Source organism: Scomber scombrus, chromosome 12 (genome assembly GCF_963691925.1).
Source record: "Scomber scombrus chromosome 12, fScoSco1.1, whole genome shotgun sequence".
NCBI classification, from domain to species: Eukaryota; Metazoa; Chordata; class Actinopteri; order Scombriformes; family Scombridae; genus Scomber; species Scomber scombrus.
In genome coordinates, this window is record NC_084981.1 from 5222299 (window position 1) to 5250101 (window position 27803).

General features: G+C 41.2%; 1 protein-coding gene across 4 annotated transcripts; it reads left to right on the top strand.

Moving 5' to 3' along the window:
* Window positions 1–26: 26 nt before the first annotated feature.
* xpo1b (exportin 1 (CRM1 homolog, yeast) b) lies at window positions 27–27747 on the top strand. Of its 4 annotated transcripts, none has more exons than XM_062431092.1 (25): window positions 27–381; window positions 1832–1963; window positions 2334–2435; window positions 6999–7071; window positions 8600–8661; window positions 10356–10400; window positions 12852–13033; window positions 14795–14843; window positions 14940–15059; window positions 15203–15331; window positions 15423–15581; window positions 15662–15859; window positions 16454–16592; window positions 17199–17380; window positions 17519–17675; window positions 17785–17948; window positions 18035–18169; window positions 18584–18767; window positions 20012–20118; window positions 20763–20957; window positions 21931–22099; window positions 22328–22462; window positions 22594–22753; window positions 22859–22955; window positions 26287–27747. In XM_062431092.1, the coding sequence occupies exons 2-25, from the start codon at window positions 1838–1840 to the stop codon at window positions 26431–26433; spliced, it is 3216 nt and encodes a 1071-aa protein (XP_062287076.1). In that variant the 5' UTR covers window positions 27–381; window positions 1832–1837; the 3' UTR covers window positions 26434–27747. The 4 variants fall into 4 exon arrangements, with proteins under 4 accessions (XP_062287076.1, XP_062287077.1, XP_062287078.1 ...); XM_062431093.1 differs by lacking the exon at window positions 27–381 and adding an exon at window positions 8020–8068 and having other exon boundaries at window positions 1943–1963; XM_062431094.1 differs by lacking the exons at window positions 27–381; window positions 1832–1963 and adding exons at window positions 4219–4285; window positions 8020–8068 and having other exon boundaries at window positions 2364–2435.
* Window positions 27748–27803: the final 56 nt, after the last annotated feature.

Below are 27803 nucleotides of genomic sequence, written 5' to 3' on the forward strand. Positions count from 1 at the left end.
GAGATGGAATCTCCCAGTCTGAACCGGTTTCAACCGGTTGCGAGTCAGTTGCTTGAGAGAGGAGAGGAGGCGCAGACACACAACCTCCATCCCGCCCCGCCGGATATTTATTACAATAACGAATTAATGAGTGAATCAAGGTTGACTTTGTTTCGTAAAATGTACCGGAGGGACGTATTCCTGGGTTTGCCGCGGTAGTAGTTTTTTTGAATCCACATCAGCGGTTGTTCCCAACCAGACATCTCTCTCTCTCTCTCTCTATCACTGTTGGAGCTGAAGATACAGTCAACGCTGCTCAAACCTTTTTTTCTAACCAACAGTGATACTCAACTCCTCAATATACCTTGTAGCTTCTTTTCAGTCAGAGCCTCGGACTTTTAGGTAGGTAACTAGCCTTAAAAGTGCAACGCTGCCATGCTTTGCTGTGAATAACGTGTATATATTGGCTTAACCTGTACAGGAAATAAAATGCTATATTTTTTGCTGTGTGTGTGTGGGTAAAAAGTTGTGTTCATGTGTAGTTTACATTGCTTGTCACGGTGCTACTGCTAAACCAAGCACACAAGTAGCATCACTGAGATAACCAAGTAGCATGTAACTACTATACTTAATGAGGATTAGCTAGCGTCGGCAGTCCATGCAAAGTGCTTTAGCGTTAACCTGATTTAAAAAAGCGTAACTAACAATATCTAGTAACGTTACGTGCTACGTTGTGGATGAATAAGTAACCAAACAAAGCTGTACGGTTTTTAAATCCGTGCCTCTCCCCGCAGCATCAGCAGTGTGCGTGATGTGAGCGGCTGGCAGGTTGATGTAGCGAGGTGCTTTAGCGTTACCCGGTGTTAACTTTATCGCAGCGGACTGTTTAAAAAAAAAAAAAAAAAAAGTAGCCTGAAAGTGTGGCAGGCAGGCAGCACACACACCCCCTTAAAAGCGTCAACTTCCCTCAACATGTAAGTTTCACAGTGAGTAACATGTCCTCGGTGGGAGTGGTTGTATCGACGCACCCCATGTGAGCTGTGTGTGCGCGCTGCTAGTAATACGGTTTATCTGCTAGCCGATGTTAGCATGCTAGTCAGTGTCAACACAGTCGTAAATCGAATTTAAAGGGTTAGAGTCTTTAAGCCCCGGGCTGTTTGCTGTACATGTGAACTCAGCCACTTTTACAGATGTAAACAACGTGACGTCGACTAGCACATCCGGCACGTGGCTCCGTTAACCTTCTTAATATGGTCTTGTGAAGAAGCGACTGAGTAGTCGATGGTCGAGTGTGTGCAATGACTTGACCGTGCAGTAACTGTGCTGGTATCAGTGTTTTCAAAGATCGATTTGAACCAATCAGTGTTTTAGTTAAAGCAGTGTGGTGCCACTCTGGTGAAATCCCTCCAATGAAATGTAGGTTACCTGAGGGGTTTGAGACATTTTTACAGTTACATTCAGGTGTTGCCAACCACTGGGGTGAAATTATAATTAACTTAATTTGTCTTTGCTGTAAGAACCCCCTTCCTCTACCAAATCCTGACTCCTGGGGTAGACCAGAGCGCTGTGCCTATAATTTAAAGACAATCCAACAGGACTACAACAAAGCTTTCATTTCCTTTTGTAAGCTTTTTTTTTTTTTTTTTAAACTGTGGCATAGGCTTATGGCACCAACTACTTAGAATGACAGGCCACTGTTGGGCCGAGGGATGTTTGTTACGTGGTCAGCTGTTTGGAATTGTTTCAAAACACACAGTTCACATGACTTTGCCTGTTGAATGTGTTCGGTGCTCTCATGACCCCCCCCCCCCTTTTCCCCTCTCTCTCCTCCCCCTTGCTGTCCTTGTTGCAGAGCTCTATGCCAGCAATTATGACAATGTTAGCAGACCATGCAGCACAGCAGCTGCTGGACTTCAACCAGAAACTGGATATCAACCTGCTGGATAATGTGGTGAACTGTCTATATCATGGGGTGGGACCACAGGTAAGATGTGAAGCAGATGCAATGTTTTATAAGCTGTGTGACACTAAATATGTGTTTAAGCGTTTGTGATTGAAAGAAAAGGAAAATGTTTCATTTTGTCAACGATTTTTAGTGCATTTTTTAATCCACACCTGAACTAAAGTGCATTGTTTGTATATTTGTACTCTGCTGCTCAATTCTTTAGTTTAACCACATCTATCAATAACTATTTCCTGTAATGTTTATCTGTTTGCTTTGGCATCAATACTGCAATACAATCAAGTCTAGAAATAACTGCCCCCTCCTTTTTTTTTTTACAACAAGGATTTACAAGTGTCTTCATGGCACCTGAATGTTTAATCTTAAAGTGTCATCCATATTTGTGTTGCAGCAAAGAATGGCGCAAGAAGTGTTGACACACTTAAAAGAGCACCCAGATGCCTGGACAAGAGTGGATACCATCCTGGAGTTCTCCCAGAACATGAACACAAAAGTAAGTTAGCTCCAGCCCACAAAACATCAGTGGGAGAAAAAAAGAAAACTTTCTTGTGCTTTGAGGAAGAAGTGTATGCAAAATTTGTGAAGAAAGAAAAGCCATAAGATTACACAAAAATCAGCGGTTTGCAGATACAACATACTCAAAGCAGCTTTCTGTACTATTGTGGGTGCACACGGACCCAGCAGAAGTTGACTACGTAGTCCTGGTGGCATTTGCGCCATGCCCTAACTCTTGAGCTATGTGGGACCTCTGTCCTTCAGATAAAATGAATTCTGCTGGATCTGAACCTACCAGACGGACAATGGACTTTGCCTGTCAGCTCCTGGTGGTAATACAATACAACACCAAATATGCCTTTTTAAAGTCCTGACCTGGTGGGAATGTGCTTCTACCAGTTACCTGATCTTCCGTAATAATAGAAATCTGATGTGTCACTATCGTTTACTGCTTTCTCTAGATATTTAAATTTGACACCATTTTCATTATTTAAGTATTTGACATGTAGACAATCTTGTAAATTAGGTAGTTGAATTATAATGAACACATGTACAGTACCATTCAAAAATTGGGATACATCTACCCATCCTCTTAAGTGTGTCCAAACTTTTGATGGTGGTGTATATTTATTAAAGTCATACATGAGATATAATATATTATGCAGTTGGTTAAACAGCTCTTGTGCTGCTTGTTATTATTTAATAAATGGAAATGCATAATTCAAAAGCTTAATTCTGCGCAACTTTCATGCTTTGCTGGACATTATTTCGATATGAATCAAAAGCAGAGCTGCAAGTCCCATCCATATTTTAGTGGATCAAAATGGATTGGACCAGCAAACGCCAACGTCATGTAGACAAATGAACTGACCTGCCCCCGTACTCTTAACTAGTTTTTATTTACATATTTGGGCATATCTGTGTGATCAAGGGTGAAATTATGTGTGGGCAGTTGCTGGAACTTAGTGTATTACAAAAAAAAGATGCATCGGGTAAAAGTTTTCAACTCACCACTTTCAGCACGTATATCAGCAGCAGCTTTTCCTGTCTTATAAAAAAAGCTGTTGTTGTACCCACACATGACCTGTGATCACAGTTATCACAGGTGTTACCAACTTTTTGGTGCATGTCCAGCTATTGAAAAAGTTTCACCAACACTGTTGCACCATTGAGCATATGTCAATATATTCTTAATTGACCAATGTCAAAGTAGTGATTAATTGATTATTAATGAATCATCAGCATCCTCAGTGTTTGAGGTTCTCAGAGTTTTGTCTCTTACGTACGTCTGCTGATAAGTGTGCACTGACACATTCAGAATATTGTATGGATGCTATACATGCAGTGTAATTACATGTCTGAATAATAAACAGCAAGTGTTCACATGAAGTCAAGTGCATTCACTACTTCCTCAAAGCAATTGGTGACATTTGCCTTTTTTCTTTGTTGCTTGCCTGTAAGATTGCTTTTAACACTGACATTCATTACTAATGTATCAACAGTACTTTTTTTTTTTTATAGCTCAAAATTTGTAATTTTCCAAAAATAAAAATAAAAACCAGGGATATTAGAGGAAAAGAGGAAGCAAAAGGTAAACACCTCTTGAATTCTGCATTTATCTTGTTTGATTAGTCTTATAAGTGCATACTATTGAGAGCACTTTGAGCATTTGGCTTGTTATTCATGATTACAGTGATCTTATTTGAAGAAATGTAATGAATTCAAGCTGTGAATATTTGATGTTAATGACAATGTTCCATTATGTTTATGGCTTGTAATAGGAAGAAAAGGGGTGTGTCATCCTGTGCATCATGACACAGCTAGGCTTTGACGGCAGGCCTCCACAAGGTCTACCCTTTTTTAAATTCCCTTTGACTGAATTCTGTTCATCCGTTTCTATTGCATCTGTTTTATTGGACAGAGGGAGGGCGCAGGCAACAGTCATTAGGAACCATAGTAGAGACACAATCTGTCGACGACTCGATTTCACCTGTAGGGATCATGGCTCAATCTTCCCGCCCTGCCTTTCTCTCCTTTTTTTTCTCAGTGCATCCTCTTGCTCCTCCCCCTCTCCTCTGTCCCCACCCCTCAGTTCTTTAGCCAAGACCCCCCCCCCACCCCTTTTTTTTTAATGACGTGCTTTTGCCAGCAAAAGAGTTGCAAAACATTTGTCAGGCTTCCTGCTGGTAATTTCTCTCTCTCCACCTCTAGCGGTGGTTTGAGCACAAGCGTGGCAGTTCTATAAAGGTGAAACAAAACAAGTCAGAAATGTGACACCTGTCAGCGAGCCAGCAGCCACAGATTTCCCCTCTAATCTTTCCAGCATCCATTGTCTGTTTTACGCTTTGATAACATCCTAAACTACACGCCATTCATGACTCTTTTTTTGTTTTGTTTTGTAATCATTGTATATCTTTTTTTATTGTCGATGATCCCTACAGTTGAAATAGTCAGTTGAAGTAACACTAGATCAACAACTAACTTTGAAATAAAGTTTTTATTTCTTTGGTTTGACTTCATGCTTCACTATAGAGCGCCCATAATTGAATACAGGGGCGTAAACCTGTGGTTGGTCTTGCTGTTCCTTATGACACACCAGAGATATATACTGTTATTTTTGATTGAACCATAATCTGTGTTTTTTTTAGTTGTAGGATGATTGAGTCACATGGGTTCAGGGTTGGGTATCGATGACTTTTATTTATTTATTTTTTAATTGGTTTGAATTCTGCTTTAATGATTCTGGTTCTTATTAAGTTGATTATGCTCATTTAAGATTGTTGGCATGCTCTTTAAGTCATAAAAGAAGCCAAATGATGAAGGTAAAAACCAGCTTGTGAGAAAAAAACAAGATAAAGATCGATGTTATTATTCTGGGACGTGGTAGTATTAGGTCATTTTAGGGTGTCACGACTACAGCTGCATTCGTAGTGGGCATTCAGACCAAAACCAGCTTGCATACTAAAAAAAAAAAAAATCCCCTCAAGATGCCACATTCCTTTCAGAGAGACGGTAAAAATACAACCCAAGAGGTCCAGTTCATAAATCCATGTGTTTTCGAAGGATTATCAGACAGTAAATAACCACGCTGCTGTTTACTTCCTTGGAAAGTTGTCATGGCGACAATGACTTTTATATTTAGTTGTGATGCAGAGTAGAGTAAACTTTATTGTCCCTGAGGGGAAGTTTGTTTTGGGCACAGCGCTACAGTCCGTTGCTCCATATATAAAAAAACATGAGAAACGTTTGAGACAGGTGCGTCACATAAAAACATATTAAAAACATGAGAGATATTTGACTTTAAATATGATATAGCTAACTCAACAGCTTTAAAAGAAATAAGAATTACAGTGCTTGTGTATTTATGGCACTGAGATTTAGCATTAGAGTTCAGCAGGTCGACGGAGGCTGGAACAAACGATGGCTCGGAGCGCTTTGATTTGCCCTTTTGGCACGCACCGTTTTCTTCGTATTCAGAGAAAAGGGCACGTTTAGAGCCCGTGGTAATTTCTGCCGCTCGTTTCCTGACCGCCTGCTCGTACAGGCTCTGAACGGGATCATATTCGTTCTTCCCCCGTTACCTTCATAGCCGTTCTGTGCATGCCGGCAAAGCTTGCGTTTCAGCACTGTTTGGTTGTCAAACCGTGCTGTAATTCCATCTCTAATGATGCTCTTTAGGATTGCCCTGCAGAACATCAGCATGATCCGACTGCTCACTCAAAACACACTCGATCACCTTAGAAAGTAGATAATATATAGAAAGTAAACCTTTATATAGATAGGGTTTATTCATTTACCAGGAGTCTGAGCTTGCATGTATTTGATTGGCTGGAGCCTTGCAGAATTGCGTAACATTGCAGAGCGACAAAAGTTAAGTCAGATGAACTTTTGACCAGGCGACCCTCTGCGTTGACATTAACACCAAAGTTGGTGTGAACGCTGTCTGACACCCTTCGCTAAAGTTGATCCTTCATCGTGCTACACCGAACTTTTTCTTGCATGTGATTCTACTTCTTCTGTGATTATAATTCACTGTATCAAGAGTCCATAAGCAAATTCACAAAGCATGTTTCTTCACAATAATGATGATATACTGGAACCAGCTCCAATTCAATCAAAACCAGTCCTCGATGCCCAACCCTGCATGGTTTGTGTAGCGTAGGTAAATAAACTTTAACATGGACCTTGTTATTTCTCAGAGCCCATTAGACTCACACTCGGAGCAATCAGAGCTCAAAGCCGACTAATGGATTGTTTGATTTTTTTTTTCTGCTGTCTTGTCTGGTGTGACGCTGGGAGTAACAGCAGGACTTCTGCAGCGTTCCAGCTTAATGCTTGTAGAGATTTATTTAAAAAAACTACAACACGAAAATAACTTAAAGTGAATTTTCTGCATGAAATCTGTGGTTCAGTCTGATGTTTTAATTTAGAAATACAAGTTATTCCAGGCTGGTCCACTTCATAGTGTTTTTTTAGTTTCATATTAAGATTACACTGTTTGTTGTTTCAGCATGTTGATGAAGGCTTTAACCTAATGCTTCTCCCTCCTTGCATATTACAGTACTATGCTCTTCAGATTCTGGAAACGGTTATCAAAACAAGATGGAAGATTCTTCCCAGGAATCAGTGTGAAGGTAAATGATTACCGTGCACCACCACCGTGTTTATACCCTTTGCACCAATACTCCAATTCTATCCCCCCCTTTAGTGCCTTTTTTCCCTTCTTTTTAATGTGTTTAAATGTGACGTGCGGTTGCCAAGTTGAGGAGTACTCCCCCACTAAGCGCGCTGATTTGTTTTCTGCTCGACTGGCTCACACTGGCTGCTGCAGAATGGTTTGGATCTGGACTTGAAGCAGTTGTTTTAGACAGGAAACAATAAAAAAACAAAAACAGCCCAGCACTGATTTTTAAAGCTTTGAAGAAGTAGAGAAACTTAATTTATGACTTCTCTCGCTTACGTTGCTTTTAACATGTTTGTGTCTAATTTTTATGTGATTGTTGTATGTTTGAAATGATTATGATGGCATGAAAAAAAAAAAAGATGGTCCTAATGAAAATCAATGTAGTCAGCCTGTTTATTGTACCTGTGGGGAACAGCTGCAGGGGGAATGGGCATGCATGTCTTTTTTATGCTACCACTAGGCGCCGCCAAACTGAGACATTCAAATTTTACACACAGGGGCTTTAATTACATATTTTCTGTGGAAAATGTAACGGATTGCAATTTCATAATTTATTCAACTTTTAAGATAAGGTGATTGGAAGAAGTGTTGAGGAAGTATTCTGTATGGATATAACATAAATGTAATGTTTGAAATCCTCTGTAATTCTCACTTAGTTGCTGATTCTGCTTTAGTTTATCTCCACACTCCCTTGTTTTTTAGTTTAAAAAAAATTAAATTTAATTAATCTCAAAACATTTTTTTAAACAGAAGATTGTGGTTTGAGCAAATAAACAATAATTCTGAAATAAAATGATCAATCATGTGCAAATCAGTTGATTCTGCTCCCTTCATTCTATATTTTGCTCAAAATTCATTTTTTTCCATTGACCTAAGACTTCCCTACTTCTGACCGTAGATGCCTGAATTTTGTTCAAGTGGCAAACCCAGTGCAGGGCGACCGGCAAGTATGTCTTTTCCCCCCTTGTGTCAGAGTATTGCCTTGTTTTCGGCTCCGCTCACTACACCCCACCACATCAAGTATTCAGACAGTACAGCTACAGCCTTAAAAAAAACAGATGCGAGGGAGCTGAAAACACAATTGTTAAAAAAAAAAAAAAAAGGAAAAAAAACATGCTCTGCTCACATTGTTGGCTTGTTGATGAAAACAACTCGGGGAAATGTAACTTCCACTGAACTGATCAAAGATTTTGCCCCCCCTCCCCCCATACAAGTTCAGTGGTAGTTGCAGCCCACATCCATGTGTTGACAACTGGCTTGGCAGGAGTATGTTAATGATGGAGGACCACACCTTTTTTTTTTTTTTTAAATTAAAGAAGGTATAGTGGGATAAGATTGGCAGATTAGTTACGAGCCAGCAGACTGTGTAGACTAAGGTGCTCCAGGCAACTCGTCATGTCAGGATATGTTGAGGTTTACACAGTTTACTGTTGCATGCTAACAGCGTTCTCCTTCTGATATCTTTGTGTTTTCACCAGGTATAAAAAAGTATGTTGTTGGTCTCATTATCAAGACTTCATCAGACGCTTCAAATGTGGAGGTGAGTTACTCATTACACTTCAAGAATCAAATAAGTGGGGTAGCACTAGCACACATTAGTTCTGAAACATCCACTTAATATTAAGGCTTTATCCCAAAGTTGAATCAGCATATACATACTAAAGATGTAGGTTATTCCTTTCTATAGTTAGTCTCAGTTCAATTAAAATGGGCAAAGATTTCAGTGTGAACTTTACACTCATTTGACTTGGAAGGTGTACTGACCACAACCCATATTAGAGAGTCCACTGTCATTTCTCATAGCCAGTCTCAATATAGCAATGAGTAATGCTGGTCACTGTAGTGTTGTGTAATTCACAGCGAGTGTGGTGACCTCACTTGTTTTGAAAGTGTTCTTTAAGCCAATTAACCACTCAAACAAGTTAAGATTGAGTTTAATGAACACCGACAACAACCAAAGAATGCAGTTCGGCGACTTAACAGTTTTTTAAAATGTTTATTATTGTTCAGTGATTTATGAGCAGTCCACCTGCAGACACATCTGCATAATTGAGGCAGCAAGTGTACGGACAGCAGTTGTTTACTGTGGTTCTGTTGTACAAATGAAATAAATAGGAATTCAAATGCGTTAGTGGTTCTTTGTTCACAGTATGTTTACCACAGGTATGATTCTACTGTATGAACATGACACTGCAGGAGCCCGTGTGTGTGTGCGCTAATCCACTTCCATTCATAATGTGTGTTATTACAGTTGATGAAAACACGCAGAGACTGAACAAAACTAAAACTGATTTCCAGACATAAAAAGTGAAACTGAAGTGAAAAGTCCCCTGAAAGCTAAACTGGAATTGAAATCAGAGCAGAGCACAGTTTGTTAGCAGCTCTGTGTCATGAGACAAACATGTTTGCTTTTAACCAGACTATTTTCTGGCTGATGCATGTAAAGTGACAGACTGCTGTTAGCAGCTAAATGAAAGCGCTGTCTGTCTCTCATTGATAGACTGATACACTTCCACTCAGCTTTTAGGATTTAATATTTGACTTCCTGCTGAGAAGGCAACTTTCAGCCATGTTGCAGGTGTTTGCATCATTTTCAAGTACGATCAAAACTTTACACATTAAATCTAATTGCAAGAGGTTGACCACCACATGTTTTTTGGCGCACTGATTCAATTTAAACAGAGAGATTTGATTCCTTTTTAAATATGAAATGTAAAAGTCATGATCACTTTCAGTTTTTTTTCATTTAAATTTCAACATGCTTTTCTGTTTTATGAATGAAGTGTTAAATGACGGGACATGCTGCTGTCTTTTAGAGCATTGGATCTCAAACCTTTCACATTAACGACCCCTGAGCTGACCCACATTAGACCACAGACCCCCATCTGATTAGATTTTGTCCCAAGGTCCCCTATCTGATAAAGGTTTTGCTTTAAGATGTTTTATTACAGTAAGTGTATGAAACCAAATGATGACCAAAATAGTCATTCATAATGGAAAATAAATGATTCCCTTTTTTAGCTGGGAACCGCCTCAGGAACTCCCAGGGGTTCCTTTGAGAACCACTGTTTTAGAGTGTTTGCTATTGACATTGTTTAGTGTTTTAAAGGCTTTAGCTATGTGGTTAAAATGTGTCAAGTTTTTAAATAATGGAATAATAGTCATGTGATTGGATGTGATGAAATGAAAGATGTAATCAAGATCAATTATTTTGTGTTTATTTTTACTTTTCAGAAAGAAAAGGTGTACATTGGGAAGCTGAACATGATTCTTGTTCAGGTAAGCTTTCAAAACATCTCCAAACTCCCTGTTAAAGCATCTCTCAGCTGTTTATAAAGCTCTCACTGTCTGTGGCTGCAGAATGATAAAGACTTGACACCGTTTAAACCATTTACTACGTCACGTATGAGAGTTGTCTGTAAAACAAACTTTTTAACACAAAAGATTCTAAATTGACATTTTTGATGTGTCAGTAAAGCATCTGGTGGTTGTGTGTAAGTTCAGACCAGGATTTAACACAGTGTCAAGTTTAAAAGTAGTGCCTCAGGCCAGTCTGCAAGTGTTTTAAGAAACAATCTGTTTACATGAAGCTTGACCATTATTGTAACCCATCACAGTCTGTGTACAGCAGCGGTCAGAAACGGCTCATTGTGTTCCGTTACAATGCTGGAATGTTTTCCTCTCAACCTCACACTGCTGCACGCTAGTGAACTGTGCAGTGGCACAAAGAAGAGGCAGCAAACAGTTGGAATGAAGATATCCACACTGACAGCAAGAGAGCACACCGGAGCAACCAGCAGCTCACACTCACTCACTGCAAGAGTCCTGACAGGTTATACTGACAACAATGATTAATACACACTATACTATACAAAGCAAGGCACATTCATTTGTATAGCACGTTTGAACAACAAGGCAATTCAAAGAGCTTTACATAAAACATCAAAGGCATCAAGACAGGATATAAAAGCAACACATGACAATAAAAAAGACGTCTAAATACTATTAAAAGGGTTAAAATTGGAAATAAAATGAAGCTAAAACAATAACAGATAAAAACAGGAGAATAAAAAGTTACATTGCATTGTGTGATATTAACCCTTTAATTTGGATATGATCAAAAGTAGTAGCAAACAGAAAATGATTTGAAAAATTCCCGGCTGAGACATTAAAGTAGATTAATATCATTATTTAGTTTAATATTTACAAGAAGATCATATAGTAGATATATAGTAGTTAAATATAAAGTATAATAAGCAAAATGCAACATGATAGCTCTATAGATCCTGCTCTCTCTCACAGGTTTACTGTAAGCTGAATATGATTATAATAAATGTGAATGTACAGTAAGACTATAAATAAATAAATAAATGAAAGTACAAATGTAAGCTACCAGAGCTGAACTGTATCATTGCATTGTTGTTGATAATGAATTCTGATGTTTCTTTCTGTATCTGCAGTAAGAAACAGTGTAAAAACTGTATTAGTCTCATCACCCTTTCTTCCTCTGAATGCTTAGTTTCATGACAGTTGAGTCATGTGACACCACTCAGCGCACATAAACAGAAACTGATGTGTCAACACATTCTATTATCCTGAAAGAGCTCGTGGGTTTGAGCGTCTTCCTCCTCCTCAACTATTTCCTCCACTTTTTGTAATGATCCTTTTTAACCTGAAGATGTCACTCTCAATTAGACTCTGAACCCAGTGTCACTTATGCCCTCCTAACTCCTCCATTAAATATTAAACAAAATATTAATCTTAATGCTACTTGAGCGTCTCACACGATGCAGCTGATGATTATAGAGCGTTGCTGCGGCCTCGTGACTGGAAACAGGAACATCTCAAACATTGAAAGCTGCTTTCTAATTGTTTATATTAGGGTATAAGTCAAGTCATTATTCATGTGTGTGTTTTAGGGTTTTATTTTAAACAGCAAAGTGGGTCATTAATAATGTCATTATTTAATAAATGGTGTCAGTGCTAATCGCCCCCCCCCCTCGCTCCAGGAAAACACAGAATCCTGCCAACACTCAGCTGTAAGACGTAAGCAGCTCTGTCTCATCAACAACAACGCAAAGACGTGTATCAGAAAGTGTGTGTGTGTGTGTGTGTGTGTGTGTGTGTGTGTGTGTGTGTGTGTGTGTGTGTGTGTGTGTGTGTGTGTGTGTGTGTGTGTGTGTGTGTGTGTGTGTGTGTGTGTGTGTGTGTGTGTGTGTGTGTGTGTGTGTGTGTGTGTGTGTGTGTGTATTCACAGGAGAGAGAGAAATCAGCTCACCGGCTACACGAGTGACTTTGCATTAATGCCAGTGAGAATGAGTCACTGCTTGCGTCAGCCGAGCTAACATCATTTTGGCCTTCGGGGGCCACGGAGCTCCAGATTCCACACTCGTCCTCAGGAGGCTGCGTTTTTTTTTTGCTTATTTTTTTTTATAAATAAATGTGTCTTAACGCATGTTTGCATTCGTAGCTCTGCAGGGTTCGCTCGTATTGCTTTAGAAACACACTTTAACAGTCTAACTGCTCCACTGCTGTGTGATTTTATTTTTAAGTACTCCTACAAAGAAGAAACGGGCACACGCTTGACTTGAGATTTGAATGAGGGGCCGTTATTTATAGCGAGAGTCACAGATTATCCCCTCAATACTTTTGTTTTTTCAGATCACATGACCTCCTCGCTTTTTGAGTCATCTTAACATTAATGTCCCCTCCCCTCCCGTGTGTCTGTAGATCTTGAAGCAGGAGTGGCCCAAACACTGGCCCACCTTCATCAGTGACATCGTTGGAGCCAGTCGAACCAGCGAGAGCCTCTGTCAGAACAACATGATCATTCTGAAGCTGCTCAGCGAGGAGGTCTTTGACTTCTCCAGCGGCCAGATGACCCAGGTCAAAGCCAAGCACCTAAAAGACAGGTCAGCATCTTATTAACCCCCCTCCCCCCCACCTTCTGAAAGCGGCAAGCTCACTGTAGGAAATGTCAAAGAAGCAGTATCGCTGGTTTTAAGTGTCAAAAAAGGCAAACGATTTTTAGCGGAATAAGACTTTAAAGTGAAGATTTCTAAACAAGCATTTATCCAGCATCTGCCTTTTATTAAAATCTACAGATTTATGAGTTTGTGTTACTCAAGCACTGTCAGCATTACAAAATATGTCATTGTGTTGGCATGTGAAAATACTGCAGCAGGCAGTTAACTCAGTGATGTAATGCTGTGTGTGATCACTATCTAACACGCTGGAAGACAAACTGGCTGTGCAAAGCTCTGGACGTTCGCCTGTAGCTGTTTACACACACTGGACAAATCTATCAGCATCGTTATAAGTATTATGTAACAACTTCCTTAATGCTGTCTTAATTAGGGGAAGTTTATGTGTGTGTGTGCAGCCTGCTAACATATATATATATATATATATATATATATATATATATATATATATATATATATATATATATATATATATATATATATACTGTTTTATACTTTGATAAAAACAGTTTGACAAGCTTGAACATTTATGCATCTCTCTCAGTATCTATTAAATTCTACATGAATGACTGAAGTTGCACTTTATTATGAAGGAACATGATGTGATCTAACTGTGTGCCATTTAAAAAAAAACAACAAAAAAAACAAAACAAAACTGGATAAACAAGACTTCTAGTGACAGGACTTGAACTGTGATTGGATCTTCCCCCACAGTCAGGGTGAAGCCAATAAGCAGCTGTAGCGATAGATGTTAGGATTTTATCTTGTCAGCATTTCTTTAGCATTACTAAATAATTGTTTTGTTTTTTTAATCATTTTTAGGAAGCAATAAATTCAGGACAAGATTATATTTGATTTATGTTTAAAATACCAAAATAGAAATCTCTAGTTTTATATAAACTCAATAATATATCAGTACAATGAATAATACTCACTGTGACATCACAGTGAACTGATGAGTGAAGTTTAGACAGAGTGAAGAGCACAGTCATTAGTCAGTATCAGTCACTCCTCCTGTCCTCTGTCCTCCTCCTAATGTTGCTGTGATTCACTGCTGCAGGTACTGCTGGTAGAGAGAGAGAGAGAGGGAAGAGGGGGGCTGGTTTGTCTCCTGTCAAAAATAGACTGTGCGCGTATGTTTAGTGGAGCGGAGAACAGCTTCTGGGATGCTTCTGAATGGCTGCGGCACATCTGGTTAGATCACAAGCATTGACTAGACTGGCTGTAATCAGCCTTGCCGGCTGAGCCACGTTCTGGCTGCGACGCCGCCACAGCTGATTACAGCCCGGCGGGATCAAGCCTTCAAGTCTGTTAGTTTACATGAATTTGCCAAATTTTAAGATTCGTGACAAACTAACAAACAGACATAGTACAGGCAGCTTTCATTTCAGCTTGTTTGTAACAATTCGTTTAGTTTAATCAGAGTGTTGTGGTTATTTGAAACATGTCGACTGTGGACGAAACAGTTGAACACATCACTTTTTAAAAGCTTGTTGAACAGCTGGTTTAATAAAGTTTCATATTGGCGTTTGACTTTTTTTTTGTCACACTCACAGTAACGAGTGTTGTTGTCGTCAATTTGGTCAATCTTTGAATTATCTTCACTTCACCTGGTTCACTGTGTCCACCATGACGTGTGTGTTTGTATTAGAAGCTCCTATTAAATAATATCTTCTTTATTTCTTTCAGCATGTGTAATGAGTTCTCCCAGATATTCCAGCTCTGTCAGTTTGTTATGGTAAGTAAATATTCATCTTCACTTTGGAGTTTTCTGGTAAAATATGGTGTTGCGTTAGTCCTTCAGCTGTTTGTCTTCTTATCCATCTCACCTTAGGAAAATTCCCAGAATGCCCCCTTGGTCCACGCCACTCTGGAGACCCTCTTACGTTTTCTCAACTGGATTCCTCTGGGCTACATCTTTGAAACCAAACTGATCAGCACACTTGTGTATAAGGTGAGCAAACACACACACACACACACACACACACACACACACACACACACACACACACACACACACACACACACACAATGCAATGTACCAAGTTTGACATAAAAAATTAATCTTTAACCAAATGTGTTGTTTTTTTTTTTCAGTTCTTGAACGTGCCCATGTTCCGCAATGTGACGCTGAAGTGCCTGACAGAGATCGCGGGTGTGAGCGTGAGCCAGTACGAGGAGCAGTTCGTCACCCTCTTCACACTGACCATGTGTCAGCTCAAACAGGTGAGCTCATCAAACACACTAACATAAGACAACACTGACCTTTCCCTTCCGCATGCCTCCGATCAGTTCAACAATTACGATCTCCGTTCAGATGCTGCCTCTGAACACCAACATCCGGCTGGCCTATGCCAACGGGAAGGACGACGAGCAGAACTTCATCCAGAACCTCAGTCTGTTCCTGTGCACGTTCCTGAAGGAGCACGGGCAGCTCATCGAGAAGCGGCTCAACCTCAGAGAAACATTAATGGAGGTGAGTCACAACCGCACTTTATTATACACAGAATAAACGGATGAATCAACGATCTTACGGTTCTCTTTATCCTCCTCCAGGCCCTCCACTACATGCTGCTGGTGTCAGAAGTGGAAGAGACGGAAATCTTTAAAATCTGTCTGGAGTATTGGAACCACTTGGCGGCAGAGCTCTACAGAGAGAGTCCCTTCTCGACGTCCACCTCCCCTCTGCTCTCCGGCAACCAACACTTTGACGTGCCGCCACGCAGACAGCTCTATCTGCCCGTTCTCTCCAAGGTACAAACAACCAATCACAGTTACACACACACATAATCCTGATTGACATGCTTCTTTTTAGTCACTTGACAATTTGTTCGCTCTCAAATTGATGTAATACGACAAAATAATCTATTTTTAGGACGTCAACAACACAAAAAGCTGACAAACAGTTTTCACTGTATTTAGAATTGATAAGCATCACATTTCAACGAAGTCAGATATTTCTTAGAAGGTAGAGATGGCGCAGCAGATGAAGTACAGTGTCAGTTGAAGTATCAGCTTGCAGACATGCTAGAGTCAGTTGGCAGCCGTCAAGCAACAGGTGGCTGCCAAACTGCTGCCAAAGGAGTCGCCAGTTACAACCCTAACCCTCAGCCAGCAAAACAGAATAACTCTTTTGCAGTAATAAGATGTAACGTTTCATATCTTACACGCGCACTGTGTGTGTGAGTGTGTGAGTGTGTGTGTGTGTGAGTGAAAATAGCCTCGAGACAAGCACCTCGTCGTATAATTATGCCCACAGAGGCTACACTGTGATATGAGAGGGGGGGGGGTGTATGTGTTATTCTTCAACGTGTGGAAGTGCTGATGGTTGTTTATCCCTCGTGACAGGTGCGTCTGCTGATGGTGAGTCGGATGGCCAAGCCGGAGGAGGTGCTGGTGGTGGAGAACGACCAGGGCGAGGTGGTCAGAGAGTTCATGAAGGACACGGATTCCATCAACCTCTACAAGAACATGAGAGAAACACTCGGTATGGCTCAGGAATGAATGAAAAGAGAGCTCTTATTTCTTTAGTATGTTTTCTAGTGTATGCATCCATCCTGTAACTTTTATAGCGGTTTAATGAAGCGTCATGCACACTTAGATACGTTTATTGATAAGTGTTGTAGGACAATCTGGCTGCATGTTCTCCTACAGTCAGTGCAGGTTTCCACAGGGGGGCTCCTAATTTTGTCCAAAAACCTGCAGGTTAGAGGAATTGGAACCTGGCCAGGAAAAAAGAGCTCCAGCGGCCTGTGACCCCTCAGCAGGATAAGCTGCTCATAGAACGGATGGATGTAGCTTTGATATTTATATTCTTGACTACTGGATGCTTGTATCAGTGGCTGAAATGTAGTAATTCTGATCGCTGCACTCATAGCAGTGACCGCAGGCTCATAAAACAGTAGCAGTAACTGACTGCTGGTGAAATTGTTTTTTGATGGATATATTGATCAGCCACACACACACACACACACACACACACACACACTTTGCCTCTGTTTAATGTTATGTCCCGTTCACAGCTGTACAGAGATGTTGCTTTTTTGTTTTTTTCCTCTGATCACACACTGACTGATCCTTTGCCGCCCCGCAGTGTACCTCACTCACCTGGACTACGCCGACACAGAGCGCATAATGACAGAGAAGCTCCACAACCAGGTGAACGGCACTGAGTGGTCCTGGAAGAACCTCAACACGCTGTGCTGGGCCATCGGATCCATCAGCGGGGCCATGCACGAGGAGGACGAGAAGAGGTTCCTGGTCACTGTCATCAAGGTATTTAAAAAAAAAAAAAAGAAGCAGCACAGAGCATGTGGTAGAAATAGAACTGACTTCATGCTCGTATTTAAATATGAGCTACAAAAGATCTGCTGACTTTAACCTGATAAATATTGACTCTTGTGTTTGTGTCAGGATCTGCTGGGTCTGTGTGAGCAGAAGAGGGGAAAGGACAACAAGGCCATCATAGCTTCCAACATCATGTACATCGTTGGCCAGTATCCACGCTTTCTCAGAGCGCACTGGAAGTTCCTCAAAACTGTGGTCAACAAGCTCTTTGAGTTCATGCACGGTGAGAGATGAAGATCTTTAAACTTAAATGCATCAGTTTGAGTTTGGAAATGTTGGATTTAGAAATGGCATGTTCTTGAACGATGTGTATTTTGTCTTCTCTTCATCAGAGACCCACGACGGAGTTCAGGACATGGCGTGCGACACGTTCATCAAAATTGCCCAGAAGTGCCGGCGCCACTTCATCCAGGTGCAGGTGGGAGAGGTGATGCCTTTCATTGACGAGATCCTGAACAACATCAACACAATCATCTGCGACCTTCAGCCGCAGCAGGTCAGCACAGAGACAAAAAACACAATTTCTGTCATTTCTTGTTCCCCAATCTAGTTTTTCCACTGACGAGCTCTTTCTTTTATCAGGTGCACACGTTCTACGAGGCAGTAGGTTATATGATCGGAGCTCAGACAGACCAGGCTGTGCAGGAACACCTGATAGAGAAATACATGCTGCTACCCAATCAAGTGTGGGACAGCATCATCCAGCAGGCCACCAAGGTAAGAGACTAATACAACAAAGCATTCTGGATCATTATAATAAAGAGTTGTGTGCCATTGAACACATTAGCAATATTGTTAATACAGTACAGTAAATGCAGATTTTTAAACTTGTTTAGCTGTTTTAAATATTATGGATATTCATGAAAGATTCAACTGGTCTTTAGAGTGAAGTCGCTACATTTGACTGATTATTAAAACTGATGAAACACCAAACTACCTTCAAAAATCTGGCTGTTTAATGTAGCAACACTAGAGGAAACCTATTTTGTGAAACACTTTACTCTTGTAATTGTAAGTGCCCTTTCTTCAGCGTTAAAATGACATTAAACCAGCAAGCGGTGCGTGTCAGACCACAACACAGTAGGGAACGACAGACAAACAAGAACAATATGTTAATCTCTCCACCTGCAGAACGTGGACATTCTGAAGGACCCGGAGACAGTGAAGCAGCTGGGCAGCATCCTGAAAACCAACGTCCGAGCCTGTAAAGCCGTGGGACATCCCTTTGTCATCCAGCTGGGACGGATTTACCTCGACATGCTCAACGTCTACAAGTGCCTCAGCGAGAATATCTCTGCTGCCATTCAGACAAATGGTACGGGAGGTGTGTGTGTGTGTGTGTGTGTGTGTGTGTGTGTGTGTGTGTGTGTGTGTGTGTGTGTGTGTGTGTGTGTGTGTGTGTGTGTGTGTGTGTGTGTGTGTGTGTGTGTGTGTGTGTGTGTGTGTGTGTGTGTGTGTGTGTGTGTATATAGATGAATCTCTTTGCTGTTCACACTGTGATGTCACGTGAGAGTCATCGGAGACATCCTGAATACGGCCTCTTTAACATCTCCCCGTGTAGGATATAAACAATGTGGGTCCTCAACACTGCTGAGTCATAACTGCTCCTCTTGTTTCGGTTGTTAAATCTACGTACAGTCGCTCCATTGTTGTTCAGGCACATGTCTTGTCCAGTGTGGACAAGGCATCGTGTCAGCGTTTCTTCTTTACAACAAATACCCCAAAAGCTTTAATACCCCTGTCTGTGAAGATCACTCACTGACAAACACGACCGTGTTTTTCTTCTCACACGAGTTTTTCTCAATGATTCAACTCCGAGCCGCTCTGCGTCTAATTGAGAGGAGCGATGCCGTCTGAGGTGTGTCAGTAACGATCATGTATCAAGGCCTTTCGCCACTAATTCTCACAGTACACACCAGTGACTATATGTGCTACTGTCACCATGATCTATGTAGGAGGAACAAATAGTGTTGCTCTCTGAGCTTTGGTTCTCTGCTGGTACTATGATACTTTTTATGTCTAAAAACAGAATCAGCAGCGTGGCAGAGATTCACCCATATTGCTGTGTGTCATGTATGTGTGGATGAGCTAATCTTATAAATAATATACCTGACAAATGAAGGTAATTCATTAAATTGACACAGAAATCCTGTAAATCTGTTCTTGCTATAAAGCAGCCCCGCTTACCGATTTGCAACAATGCCAGCAAAGCCTTATACAGTTGTAGATAGAGTTGCAGCACTCTGGGAGAATAGATTTAGCAAAGTGCTTGACAGATCTGTCATCTTGCAGTATAACATTTCATATCACCCAGTCGTACTTGAATGTGAATGTGAATGTGTGTGTGTGCGTGCAGTGACTGTAATGTACGGCAGATGAGAGGATATCCTGATAAGTAGATCTGCCTATGCTCAACAGTGGCATTCAGTTGAGGTCTCACACATGTTCTCAAAACTCAGTTGCCTGCACTGGTGTAGTGTTCCCATGATCTGCATATGAAAATGAGCTAACAGAGCTGTATATGTTATATTATTCATGCGTCTCCTCTTTGCGTTGCAGGTGAGATGGTGACGAAACAGCCTTTGATCCGGAGCATGAGGACAGTGAAACGAGAGACCCTCAAACTGATCTCGGGCTGGGTCAGCCGATCAAACGACCCACAGATGGTGAGAAGTTCTACTACAATGAAAATAAAGGATGTGGTTGTGTGTCACTACATCAACATTTTCAACAGTAAACCTGAGTGTCAAAGTTCATCGTTGACCTTTCCTAGATTCCAGTGTCATCTCGTAGTCACACCAGTTGTTGTTAAAGTCTGTTGGATGTTGTTGAAAGCTCAGGCTGAAGCTTGTGAGCAGATCTTGAGTTAGTTCTTTAATCTGTTTTGAGTGATGATTATTAAATTCTAAATTCACTTGAGGAGAAAGTGAAGTGGTTTTGAGCCAACAGTAGTGATGTATTTGTGTGTGTGTGTGTGTGTCCTCAGGAGATACCGCACACTGTGGCAATCAATGAAACAGTTGACAGTAAAGAAGTAAAACTAATCCAGTCGGTATTTTTAGATCACAAAGATTTCATTTCCTCTGGGCCGTTTCTGCCCTCAGTTGTATTTTTATCTGCATCACAATTAATATTCATAGCTTCTCTGTGCACTCGAGTTTTAAGACCTATGCAATATTTTAGCTGCACTTTTGTAACGTAGCTGTCAAAACTAAATCCTCACTTAAATGTTTTTGCAGCTCTTGTTTTTAAAGATGTGGATGTTCATGTTTCTCTTCCCTCACCACTCATCTCTCCGGTTGTTTTCCAGGTCGGGGAGAACTTTGTCCCACCGCTGCTGGACGCCGTCCTCATTGATTACCAGCGCAACGTCCCCGCCGCCCGCGAGCCAGAGGTCCTCAGCACCATGGCAACCATCGTGAACAAGCTGGGCGGACACATCACCAGTGAGATACCCCAGATCTTTGACGCCGTCTTTGAGTGCACCCTGAACATGATCAACAAGGTACCGTGTGATCTGTGGATATTAGCGTTTTACAATTTTTCTAAATATGTGACACAGGCTTTTTATTTTTTTATGTGTGTGTACTGTTCAATGATGATTAGCACTAGTTAAATACTATATATTGATCTTATACCGCCTCAGTGAAAATCAAAACATCTCCAGTGTAGTAAGGGAGTAAACATCTCAGTCAGTTAGAACTGAAAACATTTGACTAAGCAGGTTTTATTTACTCACAGATCAGCAGTCTATCACGTGGCTTTCACAGGAAACTGCTTGACTGATAATGCTTGGGCACGTTACAGGTCCTTGTTAGTAGAAAAGCAAGATAAAATGCAAGTAAAGTACCAATCAGCTGACTGCGGTCTAAAATAAAACTAACAGACATCTAATCAGAGGATTATGATTATCTGTAGAGTTGATTTGATTGGTCAAACACTGTAATTGTACAGAAAATTGATCTGCAGCTATTTTGTTTTAGTCGTACCATATTTAGATCAAAATGCAACATAAGCTGGTTTCAGCTTCTTAAATGTAAGGATTTACTGCTTTTCTTTGTCTTAGATAATACTAAACTCAATGTGTAGGCTTTGGACTGCTGATGGGAGGAAAGCAATGTCCGTTTGGTAGTTTTAGCTCTATGAGGCACATTTTTCAGGGAGCCTTTACAAAAAGAACTACTGATGAAAAGCTGTTGCAGGAACATCAGTGATTCAAGTTTCTCAACTGTTTGCTGGCGATCATATCTGATGCCACGAGGCAAACCAGTTGCAGCCTACAGAGAGCTGCTGCAGAGAAACTTTCCCATGCTCTGTTATGTTTGAAAAAAACAAAAACCCAACATTCAGAATATGACAATAACATGTCCAAAGGAATAAAACATTCTGAGTTATGCTTTGTGTAGTCAGACTTCAGCCACATGTAGGTCAGACTGGTCATCTTCTTTTCAAAATAAGCCTGTTGTTTTTTCTGCTAGAACTTTGAAGAGTATCCCGAGCACAGGACCCACTTCTTCTACTTACTCCAAGCTGTAAACTCCCACTGCTTCCCTGCATTCCTCGCCATCCCCCCAGCCCAGTTCAAACTGGTGCTGGACTCCATCATCTGGGCCTTCAAACACACCATGAGGAATGTGGCCGACACCGGTAAGACTGCTAGGAGACTCATTCCCATTTTACTGCTTTTATTAATGTTCTTATTGAGCAAGAACGCTTAGAGCATGAATGCTAAGTGATGTAAACACAACTTAGGTGCTTTGCTTTATACCATGACCTTGTGGGGATTGGGGACACAGGTGGGGATATTATATATAATACAATGTTGCTGTTATGACTAATGTGCAATAAAGCTGAGTCGTGTCTTTGTGCATCCAGGTCTGCAGATTCTCTACACGTTGCTGCAGAATGTGGCTCAGGAGGAGGCAGCGGCTCAGAGTTTCTACCAGACGTATTTCTGTGATATCTTGCAACACATCTTCTCTGTAGTCACTGACACATCTCATACTGCTGGTGAGTTCATACAGATAACCACAGAGGCACTTTACTTCACAAAAACTGAATTCATTTGAACGTAGATATTAGAATTGATAATTCTATGTGAATGACAGCTTGTATTGTAATTGTGTTTGTGTGTCCTGCAGGCCTGACGATGCATGCATCCATCCTGGCCTACATGTTCAACTTGGTGGAGGAGGGGAAGATCACCACAACGTTGAACCCCAGCACCCCAGCTAACAACCAGGGTTTCATCCAGGAGTACGTAGCCAACCTGCTCAAGACTGCCTTCCCTCACCTACAAGAGTGAGTAAAATACACACAATGAACACACAATCTGCACTGCAGTAAAAACATGTTTGTTATCGCTGTTGAGTTGTTCTAAGTGTTTGTGTCTCTGTCTGTTTTTAGTGCCCAGGTGAAGGTGTTTGTGACCGGGCTGTTCAGCCTAAACCAGGACATTCCTGCCTTCAAGGAGCACCTTAGGGACTTCCTCGTCCAGATAAAGGTGAGTTTATCAGCATACAAGTGGCCTACAATTGCTCTATTACACTCATTGAACAAACCATTGACTGCTACGAAAGTGCAGCTGACAACCCGGGAAGCACCTATTGATGGCCCACAGAGCAGGGCCGGCATGGGCTAGCAACTCATGCCAGCAGCATCCGTTGTTCGTAAGTGTGTTGTATCTATTGCTACGGAAACTTAAATACAAAGAATATCCCTTGAGTCGGTGAGAGTGGGGGTGCAAGATGACTCACTGACCAACCACTCAATAAAAGACCCCGGGGTGAAGGTGAAGAAAGAGATGACACAGAAGGAACATTCAGTCCAGCCCAAGGTCAGGAGACAGCAGGAAATCGAAGAGTTTTAGAAGGAAATAAGACAGCTGAGAAAACAGTGGAGGAAGGCCACAGACGAAGGAAGGAAAGCACTTGAGGCACTACGGGAAGAAGTAAGGCTGTCCCTGGTAATGCTGCAAAGAGCAGAATTCTTGAGAAAGCAACTTAAGAAAGAACAAGTGAGAACAGGCTTTTACAGAGTTTGTCAAAAGCCTGTTTGTTGAGGAGAAGAACAGGATCCTTAAAGTAACTGTAAAGGTACTGGACAAGGACCCGAAGAACCTAAGACCTACTTATAACCAGAGGCATGAGCCAGTCACTATTCCAGATGACATGCCACCAATTCACCCAAGGCCCCCTACATGGGACGAGGCAGAGAACAGCTTTAACAGCATCAGCACCAGGCGCCAATGACATTCCATTTTGGCTCTATAAGAACAAACCCAGTGTCCTGAAATACGTCTGGAAGCTAAAGAAAGTGGCATGAGGAAAAGAGTGGGAAGGATTGTAATGCCTAGAGTAAAGAAGTCCTGACTGTAGACGGGCAGATTTCCTTTGGTGTGGTGGCCCAAAGACACTGCATTTTTGCAGAGCAACAACTTCATCAACACATCAGTGCAGAAACAGGGATATGTCAGAAACATACAAATGTCACCCGATACAAACTTTTCCTAGGTCTTGACTAGGCATGGGCCGGTTACCGGTTTCAAGGTATACCACGGTATGAAAAAGTCAGTTTCAAAACCACAAAAACCGTTCCTGCGGTATGAGCGTTTTTTAAAATTTATGTGACGTCTCATCAGAGAGAAAGTGGAGGTCCCTCAGATCAGTGCAGCTGCAGCATAAAGTACCCCTCCCCCTGCGCACCTCCGGTTGCTGTTACAAGCAGGTAGCTCTGCAGGCTGTATGATGGCTGAAGGAGGCGAGCCCCACCAACTTTTCCCCCGTCTAAACGGACCTGTTGGGAATACTTCGGCTACCGTAGAAAGACAGACGGCCACGGCTTGGAGGAAGGTGGTTGTTTTTTTTCACTAAAAATAATTCATTTATGTCGTGACTTAAGTTGCAGGTTTAGCCTCAGTTAAAGGACTGCATTAAGGACTGCACTTATTTTTTTACTATTTATTTTTTATTTAGAAAGAATTCACTCATTTTTTATTATTATTTATTTTAAATACATATTTACTAATGTTCCATCATGTTCTATATATTGTTTAAAAATAAAAGACTGTTCAATGGAAAAGTTTTCTTTTTTTGTTTTTAAATACAGACATTTCAAAATAACACATTTTAGAGCTGTAATCATAATACCGTGAAACCGTGATATTTTTGCCTAAGGTTATCATACCGTCAGAATCTCATACCGGCCCATGCCTAATCTTGACAGTGTCTTTGGGTCGTTGGCTCACGAGACTTTGTGGACAGCTTTCAACCACACAGCTGGTCAAAGCTTACTTTTAGTATCTACAGTTCTGAGTCACAACATATGACAACACCACTGCCTGCAGCCCCTTGAGACAGGCATTATGGTGGGCTGTACCATTTGTGAACTAGCATTCATGATGGCAATGGAGCTCATCATCCAAGCATCACAATGGGTGGTTGAAGGGAAATGCTTACAAACCCACCAAATCCTGAAGTATTCCTGTTGTCAAGGCTGGCTCACCAACGAATGATTCCACATCAACAAAGAGCCAATACCAACAGTAGCCCATCAAAAGCCTTGGACGATGGGACAACGCAGAACTCAAAGACACCGAGCAGGTGGAACTCATGCAGGATACAATCAGCGGTCCCAAGCAAACCAACACTGCTCTCCCAGGGAGGCTGAAGTTTGGTGCTTTCTATTCAGACTGCTGCCCTGACTTGTGGCCAATTACCATCTACAAGGTCACTCTATCTCATGCCAATCAATTGAAGAGACTGGCAAACTCACAAGTGAGGAAGTGGCTTGGGCTAACCAAGATGCCTCAGCAGCATAGGGCTTTACGGGAACATAGCCCTCTCGCTGCCAATCCCCAGCCTGGTGGAGGAATACAAATGTGCCCAAGCAAGGCCGAACATGACACTCACATATGCATAAATCTCCACTTAGTTATTCTAACTCAGTCTAAGTTAGAACTCAAGAACAGCTGTTGTGACCAGCTCAAACGTCACAGGAAATAAAATTGCAAGTGCTTTCCTCACTCACACTTTCTCTGACGCTTCAACAGCTTTCAGCCATTAAACCCCAATTGACACTTGAGCTGAATTTAACTAATTTCAACATTTAAACGTCAACTGACATTTCAACTGGTTTCTTCTTACTCCTTAAACCACAATTCAACTGCTGTGATGACTTCAGTTTTTGCACTCGAACTTCTTTCAGCTCTTCCATCATAACTGCTATTTCAGCTTCTTTCAGTGTTTGTGTTTTGACTCCAACAGTTTGTTTTTCAGCTGTTTCATGTTCCAACAGCAACACTTCAGCAGTGAGCAACTAGCCTTTTTTTTTCTAGTTTAATGTAATATATCTGAATAGTTTGTTGAAGAAGCAGTACTAGTAAGACTTCCTGGTCTTCATGTTGTTGATCATGTACAGTGTATTTGCAGATAGGCTGAGCTAAATTGAACAAGGCCCTGCATAGCTCTGGCTTTGCTGTTTGTTGTCTGTGCTGCGTGGGCTTTGTCTGTTCTCATAGAGGTTATCAGTGACTGCATAGCGAGCTGCTTAGCTGTTGTTTCCATAAATAACATTTTTCCTACATGGCCAGGCTGTCCTTCTAAGTATATGGAAGGTTTGTGGTTGCTGTGCCAGATTTCAGTGAACTTGTGCCCAACATTTTGGCTCCACAGTTCTTTTATGTTTAGTGCACTGATTGGTCCGGTTCTCAGCTGTCAGGTGCCATTGATTCACTGCTTATTTTCCTGGCAAAAGTCTGGACACGGAGGTTAAAATTCAGCTTTACAGATGTAGCGAGATTTAATCTGTTTGCTTCTTATCTGTTGCTGTTCCAGGAGTTCGCAGGCGAGGACACCACAGACCTGTTCTTGGAAGAGAGGGAGGCATCGCTCCGTCAGGCCCAGGAGGAGAAACACAAGATCCAGATGTCGGTCCCTGGTATCCTCAACCCCCACGAGATCCCCGAGGAGATGTGTGACTGAGCACCAGCTCATCCAAACTGTACAGTACTCCAAACAACAAACAAAACAAATAAACCCTAACCACAGCAAACACAACAGAACCCAAGAAAGGCACTTGAGCGTGGTGGGAGGCCCCTCACCCTGTGCAGAGCGGGTCGTCCCATTGGATGTTTGTTGACCAAAACAATGCCAATAATATGTAAATGATTACCGCGTCACCCTGTGGCCCTTTTTACATAATATGCGTTTTCTATGGAGACTTTTTGTGTAATATCTTTCCAGAACTGTTAATCCAAGCTTACGTTTTGTTGGTCTCTGGCCCACCCAAGACCTGCATGATGAGGTTGTAACGATTAGGACAAGTTTAACCATCTTTGTTTTTGTTCTGTTCCCTCCACCTCCCATGTTCTTTTCTCCCCACCATATATTTGTTTATATATAAATATATTATATATAGTCTGAGCAGGGTTTTTGTGAAAAACGGCATATGTGTCAAGTCTACATAGAGGCTTCTAGACCTGTATGTGACACAGGAAGTGGTAAGGTCTTTTAGAGGCACACGCACCGCTTGTCTGGTGCCCCACGGCAATGTGGGAGAATGTGAATCTAACGGATAATGAATGAAGGCTTGAGAGATGCTGTTTCATGTAGCAGCATCTCTTGCTCTTGAGTTAAGCTTAACCTAAAGAAGTGTTTGGCTGCTGCCGGGCCAGAGGTTTTTTTTTAGGGAAAGCAAAACCGAATATGTGCATATCATCCCAATTGTATAGCATCTTTAATACCATGGGAACATTTTTTTCCTTTTATTCTATTGTTTCTTTTTGTTGTGGGTGTGTGCGCGTGTGTGCTGTCGCCTAGTCGACATCAGCGTTTTGTTTTCCTCTAAGAGGATTGTTGCTCATTTGTGAGCCTTCATTAATGGGATGTTTTAAGGAAGTGGCGGAGGTATTTATGGGTTCTTGGTTGGTTGCATCTTTATAACAACTCCTGTTTAACTCAGATGGCTTTTAAGATTTTGAATTGTACTAATTTAGATTGTTTACCATGCAGTAGTGCTTCAAGACACTACCTTTAGAGCAAAATGAAAATAAAACTGGGTTTACATTTAATTTTGTATTTTTGCATTTTTCATTTGTACCTGTTTGAGTTCTGTCCAAATAATAAACAAAAGGCTTTTTGTCCACAGAGCAAATACATTGCCAACGAGTTTAATTAGGAAAAGAATGTATAAATCCAAATAAGTACCCAATCTCTAATGGCAAATTTCCCTTCTCAAGGTGTTACATTTGTTGTGAACTTTTTGAATTGATTAAAGTTGAGAATTTTATAACCCTGCCTTTGCTCAGATTTCTTCATTTCACAACAGACTCCTTTCTATAACTTTTTACAGT

Excerpts from the sequence above, each read along its gene's own strand:
- xpo1b (XM_062431092.1), top strand. The coding sequence starts at position 1,838 with ATGCCAGCAATTATGACAATGTTAGCAGACCATGCAGCACAGCAGCTG. Across the intron at positions 8,662-10,355 it reads CAGACGCTTCAAATGTGGAG|AAAGAAAAGGTGTACATTGG; the intron begins GTGAGTTACTCA and ends TTTACTTTTCAG. Across the intron at positions 15,582-15,661 it reads TCAGAGAAACATTAATGGAG|GCCCTCCACTACATGCTGCT; the intron begins GTGAGTCACAAC and ends ATCCTCCTCCAG.